General features: G+C 48.0%; 1 protein-coding gene across 2 annotated transcripts in view; it reads right to left on the bottom strand.

The window, feature by feature from the left end:
* Positions 1-23,190, bottom strand: part of Pou2f3 (POU class 2 homeobox 3) — an 84,890-nt gene that overhangs the window by 42,149 nt on the left and 19,551 nt on the right. For both annotated transcript variants that reach the window (XM_028783853.1, XM_028783852.1), the window contains exon 3: positions 12,011-12,045. In XM_028783853.1, coding sequence (XP_028639686.1) covers positions 12,011-12,045 — 35 coding nt within the window. The remainder of the gene's footprint in view (positions 1-12,010; positions 12,046-23,190) is intronic.

Below are 23,190 nucleotides of genomic sequence, written 5' to 3'. Positions count from 1 at the left end.
CTGTCTGTCTCTGTCTGTCTGTCTCTGTCTGTCTGTCTCTGTCTGTCTGTGTCTGTCTGTCTCTGTCTGTCTCTGTCTGTCTCTGTCTGTCTCTGTCTGTCTCTGTCTGTCTGTCTCTGTCTCTGTCTGTCTCTGTCTCTGTCTGTCTCTGTCTGTCTCTGTCTCTGTCTCTGTCTCTTTCTCCTCTCTCTCTCTCTCTCTCTCTCTCTCTCTCTCTCTCGTCTCTGTCTCTCTGTCTCTCTGTCTCTCTCTCTCTGTCTCTCTCTCTCTCTCTCTCTCCCTGTATTTCCCAAGCTGGTTTCCAACTTTCTATATAACTGAAGCTGGTCTTGAACTCTGATCCTGAGCTCTGTCTCCAGCTTTTTTCTCCCAAGTGCTGGGATTAAAGGCATGTGCCACCACCGCCCAGCTCCCTGTTTCTTCCTTCCTTCCTTCTTTCTTTCTTACTATACAACTTTGATCTTGGACTCTGTCTCCTGAGTGCTGGAATCAAAGGTGTTTGCCAATGCACCTGGCCACTTATTTCTGTTACTCCATAGCTTAGGTTGGCCTCTCAGCAACCCTCTGGCCTCAGCCTCCAGCGCTCGGTTTTGCCACTCACTGTACCTGCCTTTTGCATGCTGTGTCCTTTGTCAATCATCAAACAGAGGGATGTACAATGAAGGGTGATCTTGATGGAACTAAGTAGCGAATCACGACAAAATTGCGCCACGCAACAGATCTGGTGTGGGAAAATGATATCAAAAGGAAGGGATACAAAGGCTGACTCTGGGTGGAGGAAGGGAAGGGGCCAGGCTTTTTATCCAGGTCTTGGTGCATGCACAGGAAGACTTGCCACAGAGGTGACAATGGGAATGTGTTGCTTCTGGACAGCTAGTGAGGACTGTGTCGCTGCTGGGTCCCTTGGGGCTGGCCATGGAGGTGCCTGATTGTCAACAGAACTGGTCTTAGTATAAACTGAGCAAACACTGGAACCCAGCAGATGGTCCCAAAGCCACCCACATCACAGGGGTTACAGGGGAAGGTGGAGATAGTAATACTTCCAGTTGAAGCCATAATTCCTAGAGAATTTCTCTTAAGAGATGCTAAGGCTGCCTTCCCAGGAAGCCCTCTGCCCCAGGGCAGAGAGAAAACCAGGCCCTGCCCCTGGCCCGTGGGCACAACATGCAAACAGGACTCTCCTCCCTGCGCCCTTCTCACGCACAGCCCAGGGAGGTGGTAGCTCCCAGGGCCAGGGGAACCCTCTCTGGGTGGGAATGCTTCTGCACCCCGCCCTTCACCTGGCAACCCTCCATGAGCCTAAGATACAATCTCTGCTTTCCCCACTGGCAAGCCCCAGGCAGAAGAGGTCTGCAGGAGTTGGTAGGAGTGAGAAGGCTCTGTAAGCATGGAAAAGTACAGGCCAGCAAGTGAGGGGCTCTGGGTAAGAACCAATCAATCAGGTATCGATCGGGAGCCTCCTTTCTTTCTCACTCTTGCCTGCTTCTCTTTCTCAAACTAGCCTGGCATGGTGAGAATTCAGACAAGCCTGTCTGACACCCGAGATCCTCCACGGGCAAGTTACTGAACCTCTCTGAGCTGTAGTTTCCCCAGCTCTATAATGGGAATAACAATGCTTACCTCACTGCCTGTTGTTAAGGATGAAGCAATCTCCAACAGGGTAGAACTGGGAAAGTGCCTGGTACACATGCACCTGGCCTGGAACCCAGGATCTAAGGGAGCCAGTCACTTTTCCTCTTCCACACTCACTTTCCCCAATCTGGGTTCGTGGTGTTACAGCCTCGATTTTGGTGCATACAAGGCAAGCATTCTGCCACTGAGCAATAACCCTAGCCCAGTGTGAGGTTTTTGGGTTTTATGTTTTTGATTTGTATTTGTTTGTTTCGAGACAGGGTTTCCTCTGTGTCCTGGAAGTCACTCTGTAGACCAAGCTGCTAGCCGTGAACTCAGAGATTCGCCTGCCTTTGTTGAGTGCTGGGATTGAAGGTGTGTGCCACCAGGCCTGACCCAGTGTGAGGTTTTAATGAGCTATGCCTGTACAGTGCACAGCCCACTGACTGCTAGAAACTAAAGGCTCAATGAACGCTATCGACTCTTTGATAGTCTCCAGTATCTCCGATAGTCTCCAATATCAACTCTTTGGTTCTTGGTAGAACCGAATCCAGTTCTCTTTCAAGACCTCTGCTCCAAAAAGAGTCTGGGGAGGAATTGAGATGGCTGGTCCCACTTGCAGCATCACCTACAGCCTCTTTATACAGAAAGGCCACTTACATCTCCTAAGAGAGCCCCTTTTTAATGAATGGAGAATAAGGGAAAGACCTCAACCCTCTCCTCCCCTGCCTTCATCCTTAATGCTGTCCATCCAACAACCTGGGTTGAGATCAAGAATGTTCCAGAACCCACAAGTTGATAGCAGTCCTGGCCTGAGCAGCTAAATCCAACCTCCTCACTGCAGAAAGACTTTCTGGTGGTTTCTGCGACTGTCCAGAGAAAATGGAGAACTCAAACAGGGCCTCCCGTTCTGTCTGCTATTCACTACCCCAGCCGCCTCTTTAAAAGGAAGGTTTTACTTGGTTTTCTTGGTACTGAGGGAACTGGCTAGGCTGTAAATATGAAACAGCTGTTACCAGCCTTAGGCCAAAGCATCAAGTATGGATGGCAAAGGGGGACAAATATTCAGTTCTGCAAAAGCTCATGCGTTTATTGTTACTTCCCTGTCCAAGCTTGGGGAGGCTTAGACCAGGAGATGACAGATCCAGGGGAGGGGAGAGGCATGACCTTTCTAGAAGCATCTGTGGCCTGACCTACCTGGAAGCCATACACAGAAAGAGACAATAGTTTCCTGTTCATCAGAACATATTGAAGGGCAGGTGACTATTGGCAGAGTCCTGTATGTCAGAGACTCTTTGAATACTGTATAGATATGCATTCATTCTTAAGACTGGAAGTAGACCTGGCTATTGTTCTCAACTTTGAGTGGGAAAATTAAGGTATACAGGAATTAGCCAACAGGGCAACCTGGCTATGCCCGTCTGTCAAACCACCCTATGCAAGACCCAGGAAGAGCATCGGGGTGACAGAACCATGGACCAGGAGACTCACTGGCAAAGCTTTTAACCTGTGAATAGCGTGGATCATAATGCATGCGTAGTTCCCTCACAGCCTCCACTTGCTTATCTATAGACTGGGGATGATGCCAGCTACTTAACAGGGCTTTTAAGCACAGTAAAAGAGATGTTTGTAAAGCTTATTTAGTGCCTGGAATACAGTCAAATGCCAATAAATGTTATGTTAACACACACACACACACACACACACACACACACACACACACGACAGGCGGGCTGTGGTGAGGAAATCACTACAGTCATTTGATCTTGTCAATTATCTTCTGCCTGGAAACTCTGCCCCACCCGCCCCTAGTCACCCAGTCAAGCCAGCTTATTCCCTGCGGAGGTGGCCCTGGCGCGCAATGCTCTCCATTCAGTGTTTTTTCTTTCTTTCTTTTTTTTTTTTTCTTGACAGAAGATTTGAGATGGGATCTCACGTAGCCCAGGCTAACCATCATGTTGCTATTTTGCTGAGGGGTGATCTTGAACTTCTGATCGTCCTACCTCTAGTTCTCAAGGGAGCTGAAACCCAGCACCGATGAAAAAGCACCCATGCACACTTCTGGGGTGAAGATTTGCCCTTTTGCCAGCCATGCTTGGAACTCTGGCCTGAAGCTGTCTCTGCCGTTCCCTGTCTGTGGCTTTGGCAGCCACCTCAGTCCTAAGTGGCTAAGCATTGCAGACAGCGGGGTAGTGAGGGGCAAGAAGGAGCAGAAGCGAGTCTCTAGTTCCTCCGGTGTTATCCCTCTGACATTTTTAGGCTGGATAGAAAACTGAGTTCTAGGAAAAACAGAGGCTATGCTTTACTTCTGGGGAGCCTGGCTCCAGGGCCAGGGTGAGCCCCCCATGTCTTACTTCCTGTATCTCTATGTAGAAGGACAACAGCCAGAAGTCTGGCTCTGCCTCTTGGCGCAACACGGCAGGCTGAGATGAGCTCGCTTGCTGAAGTCCAAGGGGTGATTTTCTGGCTGTCTTAAGGACACTCAACTTTATTGGGCAGAGTCTACATTCTAGCTGTGCCACTCCTCGGGACACAGAGCCAAACAGCTTCAGTTTGCCCCATCTTCGAATGCCCCCTCCCCCACTGGAAATCTGTGTTGACAAACAGCTTGTCTTTAATCACAGGATTCACACCCTAGTTCCATCTTGCATGCAATCACACGTGCGTGTGTGAGTGCATGTACACACATGTGTCCATGGGAATGCTTGCAATGCGGAGGCGGTGGTCTACATCAGGTGTCTTCCCCAGCCACTCTCTTCCTCATTTCTGGAGACAGACTCTCTCTCACTGAACCCAGTGTTCACTGGCTGGGCTTGGCTATTAGACCAGAAAGCTCTGCTTCTGTGTTAGGTGATATATGAGAACGGCGATGCCCAGATTTTTTTTCATGGGTGGTGGGGATCCGAAGTCAGGTCCCCATGCTTATTCAGTAGACTGCTCCGACCAGTGCCGTCTTTCTGGTCCTTTTGTACTCAGCATGTACCTTACTCAGGAATGCTGCTTTCTGTGTTTCTATTTTAATTTTCTTTTTGTTGGTGGTATTTATCCAATCAGGGTTTCACACAAGCCACACGGATGCTTTGCCACTGAACTACACTCTCAGGCCCGATTCCCTTTTGAATTAAAATTTTATTTTTGAGACAGGATCTTATTATGTAACCTAAGCTGGCTTTGACCTCACCATCCAAGCTTGCCTCAAACTGGAGATGATCCCCGACCTAGCCTCCCGAGAGCTAGACTGCCCGGTTCCCTGTTGATGGAAACATAGCACCTCTTGAGTTTTACCAGATCTTAACACTTTTTGAAAACCATGGCTTTTGAACTGCCAATGGATGGAATCAAATCCTCTCTTCATTTGTGTCCATCAGGCTCAGAGAGGCAGAAGCAGCTACCAACTCCTTAATCCTTTGAGGAGCGTGCCCAAGGAGCTACTTGCTCACAGCAAATTTTGTTTTCCTTTTTTGTTTTGTTTTGTTTTGTTTTTTTTGTTTTTCGAGTTTCGAGACAGGGTTTCTCTGTGTAGCCCTGGCTATCCTGGAACTCACTCTGTAGACCAGGCTGGCCTCGAACTCAGAGATCCACCTGTTGCTCCCCAAGCTGAGATTAAAGGTGTGCGACACCACCACAGCAATGGCATTTTAAGATTTTGAGGGAGCTTTTCAGAATCTTGTCATGTTGTGTCTGGTCTAGAAAGAAGTGTGAGAGGGTATGAGGTTCGGTTCCTATGGGCATCCAAGATGGAAGTTTCTAGTTCTTCCTCTATCAAAGTCTTTGTGTCTTGTGTGTGTGTGTGTGTGTGTGTGTGTGTGTGTGTGTGTGTGTGTCACAGGCAATCATCAAAGCTCTATTTCTAATCAAGCCCTGCCAGGCTCTACTATTCCCAGTTGCTTTGCTGCCCTGGAGCGGGGAGGGACGTTGTACTGGCTCCCTGAATCCTACTCTGCTTCATAGAGGTATCACATTATGGCTTAGTGGCTCTCCTCCTCCCTTTTATTCCCAGTGCTGGGAATTGAACTTGGAGCTTTGTGCATCCTGGGTAAGGATGCTACCACTCAGGTACAGCCCTGGCTCTCTTTTTCCTTCTCTTTTTTTTGAGACAGGATCTGGCTAAGCTGTCGAGGCTAATGTTGAACTCTCTCTGTAGCCCGGGGAGTCTTTACACATATCCTCCTTCTACCTTGGTCTCTTGAGTAGCCAGACTACAGCCCTGGCTACTTCTTCCTTTTATCCAGAACCTCCATTTTAGATAATCCATCTTTCTCCCAGAAGGACAGTTCTGGAATGCCACAGCATCCTCAGAGCAACCAGAGAACCTGCCACCCCTCATTCTCAGTCTCCTGGGCCTTTCAAACAGGAGGATCTGTGTTTCCCTCCAGCATGTTAGGCCCTCCCTGGGAGTTGTGTCTTCTTGTGAGACTCTTAAACTTAGGGATTCAGTCCACAGATGCTACTGTACACAGGCTCCCCTCCTGTACGACACACTCGGTTTCCCAATCTTGGACTGGGAGTACCTGTGGGCAGGGACTGTGCTGCCCTCCTTCTCTACCCATAGCTCCCAGCCAAGCACAGGTTTGTAGAACACAGCCAAACTCAGTTCCTTCCTTTGCTCCTTAAACCCACCTGTTCCTGGGTGCCCCATTCCAGGAGCTTATTCTGCTACCCACAAGCTCTTCCATGCCAGCTGTAGAGCCTGGTGTTGTCACTCTGTGGCTCCGCAATGCTGAATCCTCAGAGACCTTTTCTTAAATGGAATCACTCTGAGTTTAGAGAGGGTGCCCCTGCAGAGCCAATTAATCAAATACAAGTCTGTGTATATCTTTAGCAGCCAGAGACAAACTCAGTGCTATGTAGGGGCACAGTGGGGTGATTGCTCTGTATGAGATGGCATGGAAGTCACCAGAAGAACAGAGGCGAGCCATGTATAGTGTCAGTGGGCCCCAAATACTGCCCAGCTGAGACTGACAGGAAACCCCAGGTCAGTGGATCTTAGCCTGGAGGGCAGGATGAAGATTCTTTCCAACTTGCTTTAAAGTAGAGGCAGTAGGATTCAAGGCCAGCCTTGGCTACATAATGAGGATGAGGCTAGCCTAGGCTACATGAGATCATGCCACAAACAAAACAGCAGAAAACTCCCCCCAAAACATTCAAGGCACCCTCCATCCCCCTCAGAAGAGAGTTGCTTATCATCCAAGCCCTTTACCGGGGTCCCTCCTGTGCCCCCAACATGCCCTCTTTCTATGTTGTATCTCCCCACCTTCCACCTCCTCAGCCCCAGAGCTGCTCTTCACACTCTCCATTTTTAAGCCAATGCTTTCTATGGTCACAGTGCCCTTCCTCTAAAGGGGATATCCTGCTGTACAAATTCCATCATTGTCGTAACTCCCCTTCAACCCTCACCAATGGCTGCTTTGGTATTTGCTCTCACCGAGGACTACACTGGCTGCAATCACTGCTTCTCTCCCTACTTCGTGTATTATTCTGCTTTTAGACTTGGGGCGTCATCAATGGCTCTTCATGTCCTTCCCACCATCACGCAAGCTCTCCTGCTGTGCTGTGGCTTTCCTCCAGTCCCTTTGCCACCCCTTCTGAGATTCACCTACAAACACCCAGTCTCGAGCCAGTCTCCGAGTGTTACTTCTCCACTTCGATCTACACCCTGTCTGTCCTTGGGTGAACTCCTCCCCACCCGTCACTTCATGTAGCTGAATCAGGGTGGCCTTGGTCCTGATCCATCTCCATGTGTGCAGTACTTACACCTCCCTACCTCCCTAGACCCTGTGTTCCCTCCTCCATCTGTCACTAGATGAACTGGCTCTGCCATCTTGTCCTTTGATGGCAGTCCCACCAAAGCTCCAACTCCCAGTCAGAAACCTCAGGGGCACATTTACTCGTCACTCTCTTTTTATGGTCCCACAACCAACCTGGTGCCCTACCACTCCTGGTCCTATCTCAAGAGGAGCTCTCTCCAACCTGGGTCCTCTCATATCTAGCAATGCACTTGTCGCAGAAAATGCAGTGATCTACACGTTCAGGTGCTTGTGTAAGGAGCGCACACTCGTGTTCACCTTTGACTCTCACAACCACCCCGCACAACAGATATCACTATTCTCTGCATCTTACAGATGAGACCAAGCCACACGGAGATAGAAGAACATGCCCACGGTCACACAGTCACATAGCACAGACCCAAGACTGGAGTCCAGGTAAAGTGGCCCTGATGACACACACACTCAAGAGTCTTGGCTCCCATCCCTGGCTTACCCACCTGTGTTCATTATGACGCTGTCCCAGTTGGCTTTTCCTAACAGTTCTCCATCCACCTTGCCTTCCTCATCCCCAACCCCCACACCCCCCACACCCCCATCAGTGTTCTGCCCTTGACTGACATTAGTTACATTTGAAATGCCTTGTGACCTCCTGCTTCCTATAGGAGAAACTCTGAGCTTCACGGCCAGGTTCTCAGAGACCTTCCTAATTTGGCCCAACCCACACAGTTCCCGGCTTCATGTTCTGCCAACTCATTCTCTGATCCTCTCCAGTACCTGCCACATTGAGGTGTCTCCCCACATTCATGCCGGTCTTCTATGCTTGAGACACTCTCAACTCTTCCTGCCAGCCAGAGTCCCACTGTCCCTTAGCCGCCCACTTCCAGGACCGTCTTTACAGAGCGACTCTCAGACAGTATCACAGAGCTCAACACACTCATTCCTTACAGGGGTCTCTGCTCAGACTGTAAGTTCTCTTCTTACAAGGGACGCTCTCTGTCTCACATATAAGAACTAATATCCAGGGAATCAGCAGAGGGTCCCAGCTATGACTCGATGGGTCTTTCTGCCTTTGCTCCAACATTACAAGAGATTCTTTTCACTGCATACATAGCCCAGGATCAAAAAAGTCTAGAAAGGCCTTCTGGAACCCACTTTCCCTTGCGTTCTACAGCTTGACTCTTGACACACACACACACACACACACACACACACACACACACACACACCAGTTTCTTTTTTCTTTTTTTGGTTTTTTGAGACAGGGTTTCCCTGTATATCCCTGGCTGTCCTGGAACTCACTCTGTAGACCAGGCTGGCCTCGAACTCAGAAATCCGCCTGCCTCTGCCCCCCCAAGTGCTGGGATTAAAGGCGTGCGCCACCACCGCCCGGCCACCCGTTTCTTTTATAAGAAAATAAATAACGCCGGCTGTGGTAGCATACTTGGAAGTCAGAGGCAGGAGGATCAAAGGTTCAAAGCCATCATTGTCTATGTATTGGCTACGTGGTGAGCTTGAGGACAGCCCGAGGCACTTTCTCAACAAGCAGAGAAACAAAAAGTGGAAGCCGGGATCCCACCCATTAGTCAGGATGTCGTAGGTGGTAGTCAGAGAAAAATGGCAGCTCCTTAGCAAACAGACTATAAGAGTCTTGGAGACCATCATACCCAAACCTCTTCCTCTCATCCAGGAGGACACTGAGACCCAGAAGGAAGAGACATGTGAAAGGCCAGCAACTAGCAAAGGGCAGACAACACTAGAGGCCAGGGCTTGCCTTCATCTGGGCATCTGGCCTCTGCCTACTGCCTTTCAACCCCATTGTACCTGCCCTGGGATGAAGAGGCAGGCACCTCTGCTCTTAAAGATCTCCTTGAAGATCACTGGCACAGCATGGCCATGCTTCATGCATAGTGGGTGAGCCAACAGCCCTGGTTCATTCAACTTCGGGGCTGCAGTCCATCCAGCCCCAGGCTGCAACTCTTAGTTGTACCAGCTAGTTTATGGCTTGGCCCAGGGGCTCCAAGGGTAGCATGCTCTTTTGCTCTGGGGAGTCCAACAACACCTTGTTTGTGTCTGAGCACAAGCACGCTTTCCCCCTGTCCTCTCCCCACTCCTTCAGCCTCCCATTTAGTCATAATGAGGTCATAGTCTCTGCTCCCAGGCCTCTCCCCAAGGACGGTGTGTTTAGATGGAGAGATGCAGAGGAGGATTCGACAAAGGAACCCGGGGGGAAAAGAAGCTCTAGAGTCAGAGGCGTGTTTTCAAATCCTGCCCCAGCCAGTTGACCAATTGTATGACCTTTGTCAACTTGCTTAATCTCTCAGGCCCTTGATTGAAAAGGGGCGGAGCTGCCTGGAAGGCAGTTTCTTCACCATAATTATCTCCTGGGCCACGATAGGAGGGGCATGAGATACAGAGAGCCTGCACCATTGGTGGTCAGTGACTGCTAGCTGCCTTCCCTTGATGCAAAGGACAGAGGAAGTAGACGTGGCTGTCAGGCAGGGGTCTATACCCCCACTCCACCCAGTTGAGGTGAGATGAAGGTCCCAGTCTGTGGAGATCTGATGGTCTTGGAGGGTCGGGTTCAAATAGGAACCTTCCAGAGGCTGTGTCTATGCCTATGAGCAAAGCCCCAGGGAAGTGTGTAATGCCCAGGCTGCAGACTCCCCTCAAGCCCCTCCCCAGAAGAAAAGCCTATATTCCATTTGTTCCTGTCGGTGTTGAGAAACCAGAGGCCAATCAGTGACAAGACCACTGGATGTGGAAAGGGCCGAGACCTCCATGTGGACACCTGGGCTGTCTAGCACAAGTTACGTCACACAGGAGAGCAAACACACTGCCTGGCAGCTGGCGTGGCCACCTTTTGGTGTGAGGTCACCTCCTGGACGACCTACGAAAGCCTGAAGGTAGTGAGAAGCAGGCCCAGGCTTAGGGTCGTGAGGCCTCAACCCACTCAGTACACCTTCAGAGTTACAAAATCTTTGCAGGTCTGCCTTTCTACAATCTAATGTGCCTGGTTGACGTCCCCACCCCTCCTGTTTTTGAGGGTTGAGGGAGGAAGTTGAGAAAGGGTCTAACTCTGCACCCCACCCCAGGCTGGGCTCAAATTCATGGTAATCCTCCTGCCTCCCACGGCACTGACTGTCCCAGATGGGGAGGGACTCCCAAGTCTGCCTGGCTGGAATTTTCTCTCTGATAAGAATCAGTCTCCATCTAGCAACATTGTGCAAGAAGCTAATTCTGTAGCCTTCCTCTCTAGTTACTGCAGAATTTATTATATCGCTTGGACTGAGAGTCCTTCCTCATAGCTAACCCAGATCTCTTTTGAATGGGACCCATGGCCCTTGGGTTTCCAGGGCAGACAGAAAGCAGTTGGTTTTCATTTGTTGGCAAAATTCTCAGGCTTCTTGATGAACCAAACCTGCCTGAGAGGTTTTGGTTTAGGACTCTTGATTATCTTCTTTAACTATGAAGGCTGCTTCTAGAATGATCGCCTTTTTGGGAAATGTTGGTAGTCACTTTTGATTCCTTCTTCGCAAACAAGAACCCAAGAATACGCGCAAAGAGAGGAGTGCATGTTTGACCCAGTTCTTTCCCAGAATTCCAGCCAACTTCTGGACTGGGAGTATGAGTATGGTGGTCGACTGTGACCCTACACACACACACACACACACACACACACACACACACACACACAAACTTAACCAGCTAAAGGCTGGCAGAAACAGGAGCAGACACCAGGATTCCTGGTCTTATGTCACCCTTAGCTTTCCTCCCGCCCCAGCTTCACACTGTTGTCAGCAGCCCAGCCTTCTCCCCATCACACCCTGCCTTACCTCCCAGGCTCCCTCCATCAGCTTGTCACCTAGAAGGACATGTCATTTTAACCTTCTCTCTAGTCATTTCCATTGATTTAGTTCTCTGCTATCTTCCAACTCCACCTGGCTCTGGGCAAAGCCCTTCCGAACTAAGTCTAACTTCATTCGCTTTGGGTGACTTCCAAAGCCCTAAGCTAGTGCCTCCATTTCTCAAGCCCGGTTACACACTCCTTTTCTGAGACAGAGTTGAGCTTGCTATGTAGCCAAGGATGACCTTGAATTTCTGATCTTGGTTTGTCCTACGTGCTAGGATTTCAGGCTTGCAACACCATGCCCAGCCCCCATGTTACTATGGAGGAAAGCAAAGCTTCCTCCCTGCTAGGCAAGCACCCTGCTCCCTGAGCTGCTGCCCCAACTCCCAAGTGCTCCTGTCTGAATGATTCTTCTTCCCCTACTATGGCCTCTATCAAGATGCTTTTGATCAAGAGTTTCTTCTGGAAGAACGACCGTTCTGTCCCTTTCGGCTCCATAAATTCCTCACAGATGTCATCAGATAGCACATCATGAATCCACTGAGGCTCCGTCAATACCTGGGGAGCTGAAGCTCTGTGGTAGTTATGCTAACTACAGATAAGTGTGAGCATAGCACTCTAGAAGGGAGACCCCAGCTCTGGAGTGTGGTGGTGGCTGAGAGGACAGAGTCAGGGTCCTTTTATCCCGAGGGCTAGAAGATCGAGAATGATCACCGATGAGTGTTCTATTTGTCTTCCGCCCCCAGAACTTACAGGATAAATGTCTTCCGACCCAAGTTCTTACCTGTCTGTTGAAATCTAGGCCATTTCGATCATTTCCTGGAAAGAGATAACAGATATATTTGTGTCAATCCCGTGTAATCAGGACAGAGGGAAAAAGGACGCTGAGAGAGGAGCCGACTTCACCTATAGCCAGAATCTCACAGTTCATCCCATTTTCTAGAAACATAAGGGGCTACATGAACAGTTAAGAAAAGAGTCACCTTGGAGGGCAGGCTGACTTGTCCAAGGTCACACAGGAAGACTCAGAGCACCTGTTCGATCATATAAAGCCTAAGTGCACCAGGAGTTCTGTCCTGTCCTTCATTGATCAGTAAGAGGGGGCTGGTCCGAGAAACCAAAGGGAGGAACCATCCTAAGCCAACTGAGACTTCCTAACAGCCCTGCCCTCTGGGCATTATGATGCCTAAGTTCTGTCTGATACGTAGGCATCCATCTTGTCCCACCAACCCCCAGCCTTGTATTTCTCGTTTTGTTGATCCTGTTTCCTTTCAGTGTTGCTGTCTTAGTGTGGCTGGGCGTGGTGGCACATGTCTTTAATCCCAGCATTCAAGGGTCTCCAAAACAACAACAACAACCCACCATCACCACCAACAAAAACTGTGGTCAGGTATTGTCCTGGCTAGTCTCTTTCCTGATCCTCTCTTTCCTGATCCCCCTACCCTCAATCTCCTAAATACTGGGATTACAGCTGTGTGCCACCACACCCAGCCTTTTTCTTTCTTGAAAATTACACTGAAAAAGTAAATATACGCTTTACAGAAAAGCTGCGAGGTGCAAAAGAAGCCTAAAGATGACAGGAACATTGCTCTGTAAAGACATAATCAATAATGAATATTTGGGGATATTTTATAGCTACCCCTCTTTAGACACTGACTCCTGATCCTCCCGCCCTTGCTTCCTGTGTGCTGGGATTGCAGGCGTGCACCTCCATGCTGGGTTTATACTGTGTGTGACTGGAACCCAGAGCCTGAGCATCTTAAACAATCACCCTACCAACTGGACACATCTCCTGCTCACTTTCCAGCCTTTTCATTCTAGTTTTACTCTGTGGATGTTCACCATTTGTCTAGACTCTTATCCTTTTTCCAGGGAGTATCGTAAATGTGCTTCTGTATGCTTTTTGAACTATGCCTACTTCTCCTAGGTTAGTAAACTTCATTTTAATTGACAAATAATATTCTATTACATAGATATACCATAATTTGCTTAAATACATACTTATTGCTAGATAAACCGAAGGAGAAAAACAACTTCTGCAAGCTGTCCTCTGAGGGTATGGAGAGATGGCGCGGTTGTTCAAAAACACTTGCTGCTTGCTCTTCTGGAGGACCCGAGTTTAGTTCCCAACACCCACACTGGGCAGCTCACAGCCTGCCAATCAATCCAGCTCCAGAGGATACAACACCCATTTCTGGCCAATGCCAGCAACACATACAAACACACACATATGTACACACACACACACACACACACACACACAAATAAAAATAAATCGTTTTTGCTTTGTTTTGTTTTTCAAGACAGGGTGTCTCTCTCTGTGTAGCCCTGGCTGTCCTGAACTCACTCTGTAGACCAGGCTGGCCTCGAACTCAGAAATCCGCCTGCCTCTACCTCCCAAGTGCTGGGATTAAAGATGTGTGCCACCACTGCCCGGCAATAAATCTTAAAAAAAAAAAAAAGCATTGTCACCTGACCTTCACAAAGTGCCCAGGGTGGCACTTGCACACCCTCACAAGTAAATAAATGTAATAAAACCTTTTTATTTTTTTGGTTTTTTGTTTTTTTGAGACAGGGTTTCTCTGTATAGCCCTGGCTGTCCTGGAACTCACTCTGTAGACCAGGCTGGCCTCAAATTCAGAAATCTGCCTGCCTCTGCCTCCCAAGTGCTGGGATTAAAGGCATGCGCCACCACCGCCCGATAATAAAACCTTATTAAAAGCACTGTTCACTTATAACTTGGCAGTAGACTTAAAATATAATAGACTCTCAATATACTGATTGAACGAAAGACTAAGTTCATGGATGAGTTAACTAAAAACTTTGGTCCATGTTACCATGGCATCTAACTCCTCGTTTGCCTCCTTTCTGCAGGCTTTTTTGCACTTTATCTTCTGAGTTTTTTCCCTGTCTCCCAGGCACCCTGAGTTCTGTTCACACAGAACCTTCAGACAGGTCCACATGTTACCACGTCCCGCCTCTCAACGCTGGTAACGCTGCACAGCCTTGGTCCCTCTCCTCTTGGGAACACAGAATCCTCCTCACTATTGGCTGGGAGACACACACAATTTTCTGTGAATTTCTTAAGAACTTAACACAAATCAGAGGCTTGAGAAATGCCAGAGACATGGCTGGATGGGGCCTAAGTGACTTCCCTAGAACCTTAACTTAGGATCCCCTCAGCCCTGGAAGCAGTGTCTGCCTGCACATTTGCCAGCCATCTCTAAGGGGACCTCGGCTAGCAGGACAGAGTAGAGAAGGAAGGGCCCTAGGGCTCAGAAAGGAAGAATAGGGTGAAGTACAAGGTAGCTTACAGCAGAAGATATGCTTCGAGAAGCTAGGACTATACATAAACACATCAAGGAAACTAAAATCAGAATGGCCACCCGCTAACCACTGTGCTTGTGGTAAAGACTAAAAGGGAAAAATTACTTTTAATTAAAAAAAAAATCATTTAGTCATATTTTAAAGTTTGCCTAAAGAGGGTTTTTTTTGTTGTTGTTGTTGTTCAAATTTGGCAAAAAAAAAAAAAAAAAGTGGGGGGGAGGCTAAAGAGATGACTCGGCACTCATTGCTTTCCTAGAGGACCAGAGTTCTAGCCCCAAAACCCACACGATGGCTCACAACCAACTTAGAGCCCTAGGCCAGAGGTTTTCAATCTGTGGATTGTGACACCTTTGGGGGGTCAATTGACCCTTTTACAGGGGTTGCCTAAGGTCATTGGAAAACACAGGTATTTACATTATGATTCATAATGGTAGCAAGGAAAGAATTTTATGGTTGGAGATCACCACATCATGGGACACTGTATGAGAGAGTCACAGCATCAGGAAGGTTGAGAACCACTGCCCTAGGCACTCTTGTGGTATACATTCATACACATAGGATTTAAAAATACAGACGAGGAAGAGGAGGAAGAAGGGGAGGAGGAAGAAGAGAAGGATGATTTGGCAGAAGAGAACCTGTGAGACAGCTCCTTAGGTAAAGGTCCCTGCTGCCAAGCCTGATGACCAGAGTTAGATCCCCACACATGCACCTACACACATACACACATAAATAAGAATCTGGCAAAAGAACATGCTGGTCAATCCAACCAATATTTACGGAACACAGTGCAGGTGCCAGGCACTAATCTGGGCCTAGACTATTATGATGAAGGGGCCATCTGTTGAGATTTCTGTCTAGTTCTCCTGATCTCCAGGGTCGAGTGTACAGCTAATCTGGAGGTTTGGGGCCAGGCAGGGTACCTCTTGAGACAGGGCTCCCGGCCTTGGATGTTCCAGGATAGAAACAGATATAGCTAAGCCTGTAGGTACTTAGTAAGGGCTTAGCTGCTCAGAGTGAGTATTAGTTTGGTCTCAGTTCTTTTCTGGTTCACAGGGAAGCATGTGCTTGGGAGACAGGGCTTCCTGCCTGGCTTCCGGTCTGGAAGAAGGAGCTCGAGCACGTGGAGGTCTAGGTTGAAACAATATGCTGTGGTTCAGCAGAGGCGTGAGGTACACGCCTGGCGGCCATCATGACCCACCTCTCTAGATCTGGACGATGAAGCTGTCTCACTTCACTTTGCTCCTGCCTTTAAGGCCCAGCTTTCCTCCCAGAGTTTCCTGGACTTGTTCATCTGGAAACTCTCCCCTCCTAGCCTTCAGGAAAGTCTGGGAAGTGACATCTGCGAATTTCAGGCTGTGACCTGGCTCGCTGGAGCTCACTGCTGTCCCAGTGCTCCAGATTAAAATGAGAGACGGGTTGGTTATTCCTGACTCCCTTTCATAGAGAAGAGAGGAGAGGAGAGGAGAAGAGAGGGGAAGGGAGGAAAAGAGAGGGGGGATAGTAATGTATCAAGTCCAGTCACCAGTATCTTCGTAGGATGCTATGCATCCCTTCCAGGTGTGGGGCACACTTAGAAGAAAGGCATACTGCCGGGAGGTGGTGGTGCATGCCTTTAATCCCAGCACTTGGGAGGCAGAGGCAGGCGGATTTCTGAGTTCGAGAGTTCGAGGCTAGCCTGGTCTACAGAGTGAGTTCCAGGACAGCCAGGGCTACACAGAGAAACCCTGTCTCGAAAAACCAAACCAAAAAAATAAAAAAATAAAAATAATAAAAAAATAAAAGAAGAAAGGCATACTTAGAAGAAATCCCAGACTTTTAAAGAATTGTAGTCCAGGCACCAAGCTGCATCAACGCCCTCCCTTCAAAACAGGGATCAGGTGAAGCCTCAGGCTTCTCAATGTTAAACAAGGAAGTGTAAAGTATCATCTTGTCCTTCCTAGGGACATAAGGGCCTTGAGTGAGACAAAGCTGGAAATGACACCTTTTCCTTTGGAAAGTACTGGTCTGTACTGGGCCATGTCCCCAAGGACATGTGGAACCTGTGTGAGAGACTTTTTGCCCCTGCCGGCTGGGACACCCTTCTCTACCTAGAAAACCTTATCCTTCAGGACCCAATCAAGTGTCATATCCTCGGTGAGGCAGTCTCAGGACAAATGATTTCGCCTCCTGCATTTCCTGGCCTTTGTGTTTCTTATGGTCCAGGCTAAATTGTTCCTGTTCATTTTCTTCATGAATCCTAGGGTGGCCTTGAGCCTTTGAAATAGTTGAAGGTGACCTTGAACTTCTCACCTTCCTGCCTCTACCTCCAGAGAGGATTACATGCCTGGTTTACACCATGCTGGGGATGGAACTAGAGACTTCACGAATGCCTCTGCTAAATGAGCTATAACCTCAGCCCTGTTTACTTGTGTTTGTTTGTTTGTTTGCTTGTTGAGGCAGGTCCTACTATGTAGTCCAGGCTGCCCCTTAAACTCATGATCCTCCTCTGTCTGAGTCTCCTATGTGCTAGGATTATGGGTGTGTGTAACACCATGCCTGGCTGTACCATAGTTTTTAGAGCCGATGGTTTGTGCTTTAGTTTCCTTCGTGAATGCACGTGCTCTCAAAGTCCAGATTTATAATAATCTCCATCTCTGGACCTTGGGTGCCTAACACAGAACCTGGCATATGGCATGTGTTGGATGACTGTGCTAAAATTAGCTTATCTAGACATAGACTCTCCAGGTCCCACTCCTGCAGCTACCTGAGCAAGTATGAGAACATGCACGCAGGCGTGCGTGTGCACACACACACACACACACCATTTCCATTTCTAAATCCCAGCTCCCTCTTCTGTCTCTTGCAGAAAAACATGACAAGGCACATGCAGCCAAAACATTCCTTTTAAAGTCTACATGCGCCGGGTGGTGGTGGCGCATGCCTTTAATCCCAGCACTTGGGAGGCAGAGGCAGGTGGATTTCTGAGTTCGAGGCCAGCCTGGTCTACAGAGTGAGTTCCAGGACAGCCAGGGCTACACAGAGAAACCCTGTCTCAAAAAACCAAAAAAAAAAAAAAAAAAAAAAAAAAAAAAAAAAAAAAAAAAAAAAAATCTACATGCAAGGCTAACATCCAAAGAGAAAACCCCTTCCCAAGGTCACATGGCCTTAGAAACTGTAAGGACAAGAGTTTGAATTTCTATGCAACACAATTAAATTCTTGACCCAACAGATCCACCAAGTCCTGTGTCTGATAAAGATGGAAGCCGCCACTAGACTTTAGTAAACAACTTAGGCAAGCAAACAGGAATAGATGTCGACCGACTCTGGAAGGGATTCAAACGGAAGACAATGCAGAAAAGTAGGCGACGGCATTGGCGGTAGGAAACGATTTGGCAGGCTCTAATAGAAAGCCAAAACAAACACGGCAGATGGTAAATGAGAGACGGTAGGTGCGTTTCCACAGTTTAAGACATTAATGACATAACTCCAAACCCAAACTACATACTGAAATGTTTGCCTGGCCCCGCCCACCTCCGGGGCTGGAGAAACGGCTCACACTTGCCTATAAGTTCGACAACTTGAGTTCAGTCCCCTAAACCCAAGAAGCCAGATGTGGTGGCGGCGGCGAGCATCTGCTCTCCCAGCATTCCCGGAGAGAGGTGGAGACAGGAGAATTGGTGAGATTCTTGGGGACCAGCAAGCACAGAAGTGCAGCGACAGAAACAATTAGAGACTCTGCCTCAACCAAGACCAAAAGTGAGAATCGAATCCAGAAACCCGACGTGGGATGTGCGGCTCCCTTCCCCAATCCCCACCCCCGAAAATCAATAAGTCAATTATTTTTAAAATTGGTAAACCAAGGGTTTGTTCTAATTAGGAGATTGTTTTTAACAAACAAACTGGAAATCTGCTTTTTTGTGTTGATAGTGGGTAGTCCGTGAAAGCAGTGGATTTGCACAGACACACCCGTTTTACAGTTGCTGCTACCATGCAGAGCCTGATAAAGGCTTTTGTCAACCACGCTAATCGCCAGTGTCAAACTGGAAGCAAGAACCAGCGATAATCACAGCCGATACACCTGGCAATTAAAAACCCAAGTGGTGGCCAGGCGGTGGTGGCTCACGCCTTTAATCCCAGCACTTGGGAGGCAGAGGCAGGCGGATCTCTGAGTTCGAGAGTTCGAGGCTAGCCTGGTCTATGGAGTAAGTTCCAGGACAGCCAGGGCTACACACAGAGAAACCCTGTCTCGAAAAAACCAAAACCAAACAAACAAAAACAAAAAAAAACAAAAAAAACCCAAGTGGCATCTTTTAAGACACTTGACCATCAAAACTGCCATGAGAATTAAAATGAGAGATTAGCTTTGTTAAGTGTGATAATGATGATTGTGATGAAAAAGGGAAATGTCTTTATGTCTTAGAGATGCACACGCCCCCACACACAGAGCTGAGAGTGCTGTTGTCTATAATTTACAAGAAAATATCCCAGCCACAGGAAAGCAGAAATTTGGCCGCAGCTCAGAGCGGAGGGATGATTATTAGGTGGGTGGGGTGGGGGAGCGGATTGCATTAGCCTCTACTTTTTTGTGTTGTTGAAAGGGTACACAATAAAAACATTTTTACGAAGTAAATACAACCAAATCAAACAAGGCAGAAACAGTGGCTGAAGCAGAATGCTTAGCTAGTCCTCTCCTGACAAACGACAGGCCCAGTCTTCTCTCCCCAGATATCTTGGCTGAAATTTTTTTCTTCATGTGTCCATCCGGGGTCTGGGTTGTAATCAGAGTCTAATTAAGGAGCTTTTATAAAGTATACCTGCTACAGACAGGACATCTCTGGCAACGGATTGGTAGGTCTACTACCAGTATCTTTAGAACACAGAATCGAACCTCAAGTATAGGAAGTAAAAAGTATGTAGGTCTGGCTGGCTTCAAATTTGTGGCAATCCTCCTGCGTCTGCCCCCAAATGCTGGTGTTACAGGTGTGTGCCACCAAGCCTTCTCAGAGCTCTAAGACGAACCACTGTCCCCATTTTGGACAACTGGGGGCTTTACATGGTAAAACGCCTGTTGTTTAGGCTAAGGGTTAAGCTGAAATATACCACATTGGTTAACCTTTTGGGCTGATTGACTATGGCCACGACTTTGCTTGGTAATATTTGTAAAACTGGGCTCAAGAAGCCAGGTGCAGTGGTACATGTCTTTAATCCCAGCACCCAGGAGGCAAGGCAGGCAGATCTCTGAGCTCAAGATCAGCCTGGTCTACAGAGCAAATTCCAAGGCAGCCAGAGAAGGAAGAAGGGTTAGGATGATGACTCTGTGAGCCAAGTCATAAGCCACACAAGCCTGACGACCTGAGTTCAATCCCCAGGACACACATGGTGGAAGGAGAGAATCAACTCTGGCAAGTTGTCCTTTGACCCCCACAAGCAGCAAGATGGACATGCCACTCCCAAATAAATAAACAGAATGTAAAAAAAAAAAGTAAAAATGGTAAGTTTTTAAGAACATCAAAGTAAAAATAAATTTTAAAATTAAAATAATAAAATACCGATGACCCAGGTATATTGGTAAAGGCCTGTACTTCCAGCACACCAGAGGTGGATACATGAGGATCCGGGATTTAAGGTCATCTCCAGCTATGTAGCAATTCTGATATCAGCTTGGGCTACATGAGACTATTACACACACACACACACACACACACACACACACACACACACACACCAGAGACAGACAAACAGACAGACAGATGTGAGAGCAGTCTTTTTTTTTTTTTTTTTTGGTTTTTCGAGACAGGGTTTCTCTGTGTAGCCCTGGCTGTCCTGGAACTCACTCTGTAGACCAGGCTGGCCTTGAACTCAGAAATCTGCCTGCCTCTGCCTCCCAAGTGCTGGGATAAGATCAGTCTTAAGCTACTTTTTTTCTTGTCCACATGACTAAAACTTTTTAAAGCAAAAATTGAAACGGGATCAATGAGGAGAAATGTGAAAGTTGCTGCAGTGTCTTGTACACAGCAAAAGGTAAAATGGGCTGTCTTTTTCTACCCTTCCCAAAGTCTGGCGTGGGAGAGGAGCGAGAGCTTAGCCGGATCGGTTCAAAGAGAGGAGGAACTGGGGGCTCTAGGCCTTGTGGGAAAGCAGGCTTCATCTTGACGTAAAGGGGAGAGTTCTGCTGGGATTGCCCACCGGGGGAGCCTGCAGTTGCTGTGGCCCTGGGACCACTCAAGCAGATGCTGCTGATTTATCAAAAGATCTCGAAATTCTTTCCATCTCTAAAGGGCCAGGGTTGGACGATGTTCATTAAAAATATATCAAGGCCTTTTCTCTCTTCCACCTGGTCCTCTCTGGTCCTCTTCAGATGCAGGAAGACTTGCTGCCTCAGGGAGGAAAGAAAAGGGCAGGGCAGAGAGGACTCCTGAAGCTTGTTCAGAATCTCCTATTTGTGACCTTAGCGATGTGTGGGTGACATCTATGGTAAACTGGAAGAGCCACCTTCTGGGATCTCAGCAAGCTTCTTTTAGCTTTCATGGGTCTTTATGAGTCCCTGGGCCAGAAGGTCTCCTTGGAGAGAAAGCAAGGGGTGAGGCAAACTCCTTGGAACCTTGGCTCTTGAGCCTGCCAGAATCCTAGGGGGATTACCCAGGTAGATTTTCAGCTTTAGGGAAGATGACGTTGATCATCTATTTCACATCCCAAATGGAGAAGCTGAGTCTCATTCAAGCATCCCTGAAGCATTCTTCCAGACGCATGCAGACAAGACATCGTGCTGGCCGTAGGTAGATTTACAGCCCGGGCTGCTCAGGACAGTCAATTCTCCCAACAAAAGTCCACTGTGCTGTGATGGCTCGCTGCACTGACTGATGGTTTTTAAAGTGTTGGTGTGTGTTGGGAATGATCCCCAAAGCTCTAGGTCTCCAACGATAATGTGGTACGGTTTCCCCACACTAGCACAGTCCAGTTGTCAACAGCACAAACTCACAGAATGTCTGTGCATTCATCCAAGGCTCAGCCTAGCTTCCCAAGTCTAACATCGCCTTGGTCCTACCTGCTACCCAAGACCTCACATCTCTACCAAGAAGCTCTCCACAGAGTAAGAGGGCAGACGCTATGGGTGAAAGTGTTGAGGTTGAATAAGATGCCAGCATCCTAGCATATAGACCATGAATGGTTAAAACATGGCAAAAGGCATGTTGAATCTTGAGTCCCAAGATTCTAGGTAGGGTCCTGTTAGGCCAGGATGGTCATAATACCCAACAGATGAGAAGAAACCAAAGAGTCAGAATGCAGGTGGTTTGAGTCTGAGGGCAGTTCCTGCTTTCAGTTCTCATTCCCTTAGCATCTGATGAACTCTAGACCAGCTCTGATGCCTGGCCAGGCCCCCTCAACCCCAGGACCTGGGCCCTGAAGAAGGCCTTCTCTCCCACCCATGAACCAAGAGCGCTGACACCCAGACTGATGGGCCTCCTGTTTTGCATGGCTTTGGCAGCAATGGGATGTGATTTTGCCTGGGGAACAATTCTCTGGGTGAGGGAGGTGGAAGCCCAAACCAAGAACTGTTCCAGCAGGATTTTTCACTTCTACCTGGTAAACAATACAGGGAGCACTCAGCAATGAGACTGAGCCTCTCCCATTTCTGGATGGTTCTCAGCAGCTCTACTCTCCGGTAGAACCCAGTAGGACTTCCAGAGACACTTTAGGACAATTTGACAACTTGCTGGTACTTCTTAAGCTAGCGATTATGAAAGTAGGCCCTTGGAAAGTTATCCTGACAAACACACACACACACACACACACACGCACACACATCCCAAAATGATGATGATGATGGTGATGATGATGATTAGTAAACTGGGAATTACGGCCGACTTTTCAAGGTTCTGTCCTGAGAACACATGAATGGGCTATCGGGTTATTTTCAAGACTGCTTTACATTAGATGTACTGCAAACGTTCATCCTCGTAGCCTTCGATCTCCCTTTTAATATGAAAATGAAAAGTTGCTAGCCTCAGTCCTCTAGAGGACCAGAGTTCAATTCTCAGGACCACACCAGGTAGCTAACGACCACCAGTGACTCCAGTTCCAGGGACGCTGATCTGCACACACACACACACACATACACACACACACACACACACAGAGAGAGAGAGAGAGAGAGAGAGAGAGAGAGAGAGAGAGAGAGAGAATGAAGAATAATAAAAACAATCATTTCTAGCCACATTCCTACCACCTTTTTCAGGAAGAAGTGCCTGGAAGAAACCTAAGGACAACTTCTGAAGCAGTTCGGTAGCTCGGTAAGCAGGACCCAGGAGGGCCCGAGATAAACTGTGAGCAGAACACTGGCTTAGGAGGCAGGAGGTAGGTTTCATTTCGCACTAGCTGAGTATCCCTGGTCCAGTCAGAGCATAGATGGTGATGAAACATTCTACACATGCCCAACACGTGACCATAGCCATGCACACCGTGCCCGGGGAAGACCTCACTAATGAATTTTAGTACCCTATCTTTTTCCCTAAAGTCAATACCACTGATGGTCAGAACGCACACTTCTAGAAGTAGCTATCATTACTGTAGGACTAGATGACCTCTCAAGTTCCCTCCAGAATCTCAATGTATGGACTCTTAACCTATATATATATATATATATATATATATATATAT

Source organism: Grammomys surdaster, unplaced genomic scaffold (genome assembly GCF_004785775.1).
Source record: "Grammomys surdaster isolate TR1022 unplaced genomic scaffold, NIH_TR_1.0 1164, whole genome shotgun sequence".
Taxonomy (NCBI): Eukaryota; Metazoa; Chordata; class Mammalia; order Rodentia; family Muridae; genus Grammomys; species Grammomys surdaster.
Note: the sequence above shows the minus strand (reverse complement) of the source record. Positions and strands in the feature narration are given on the sequence as shown.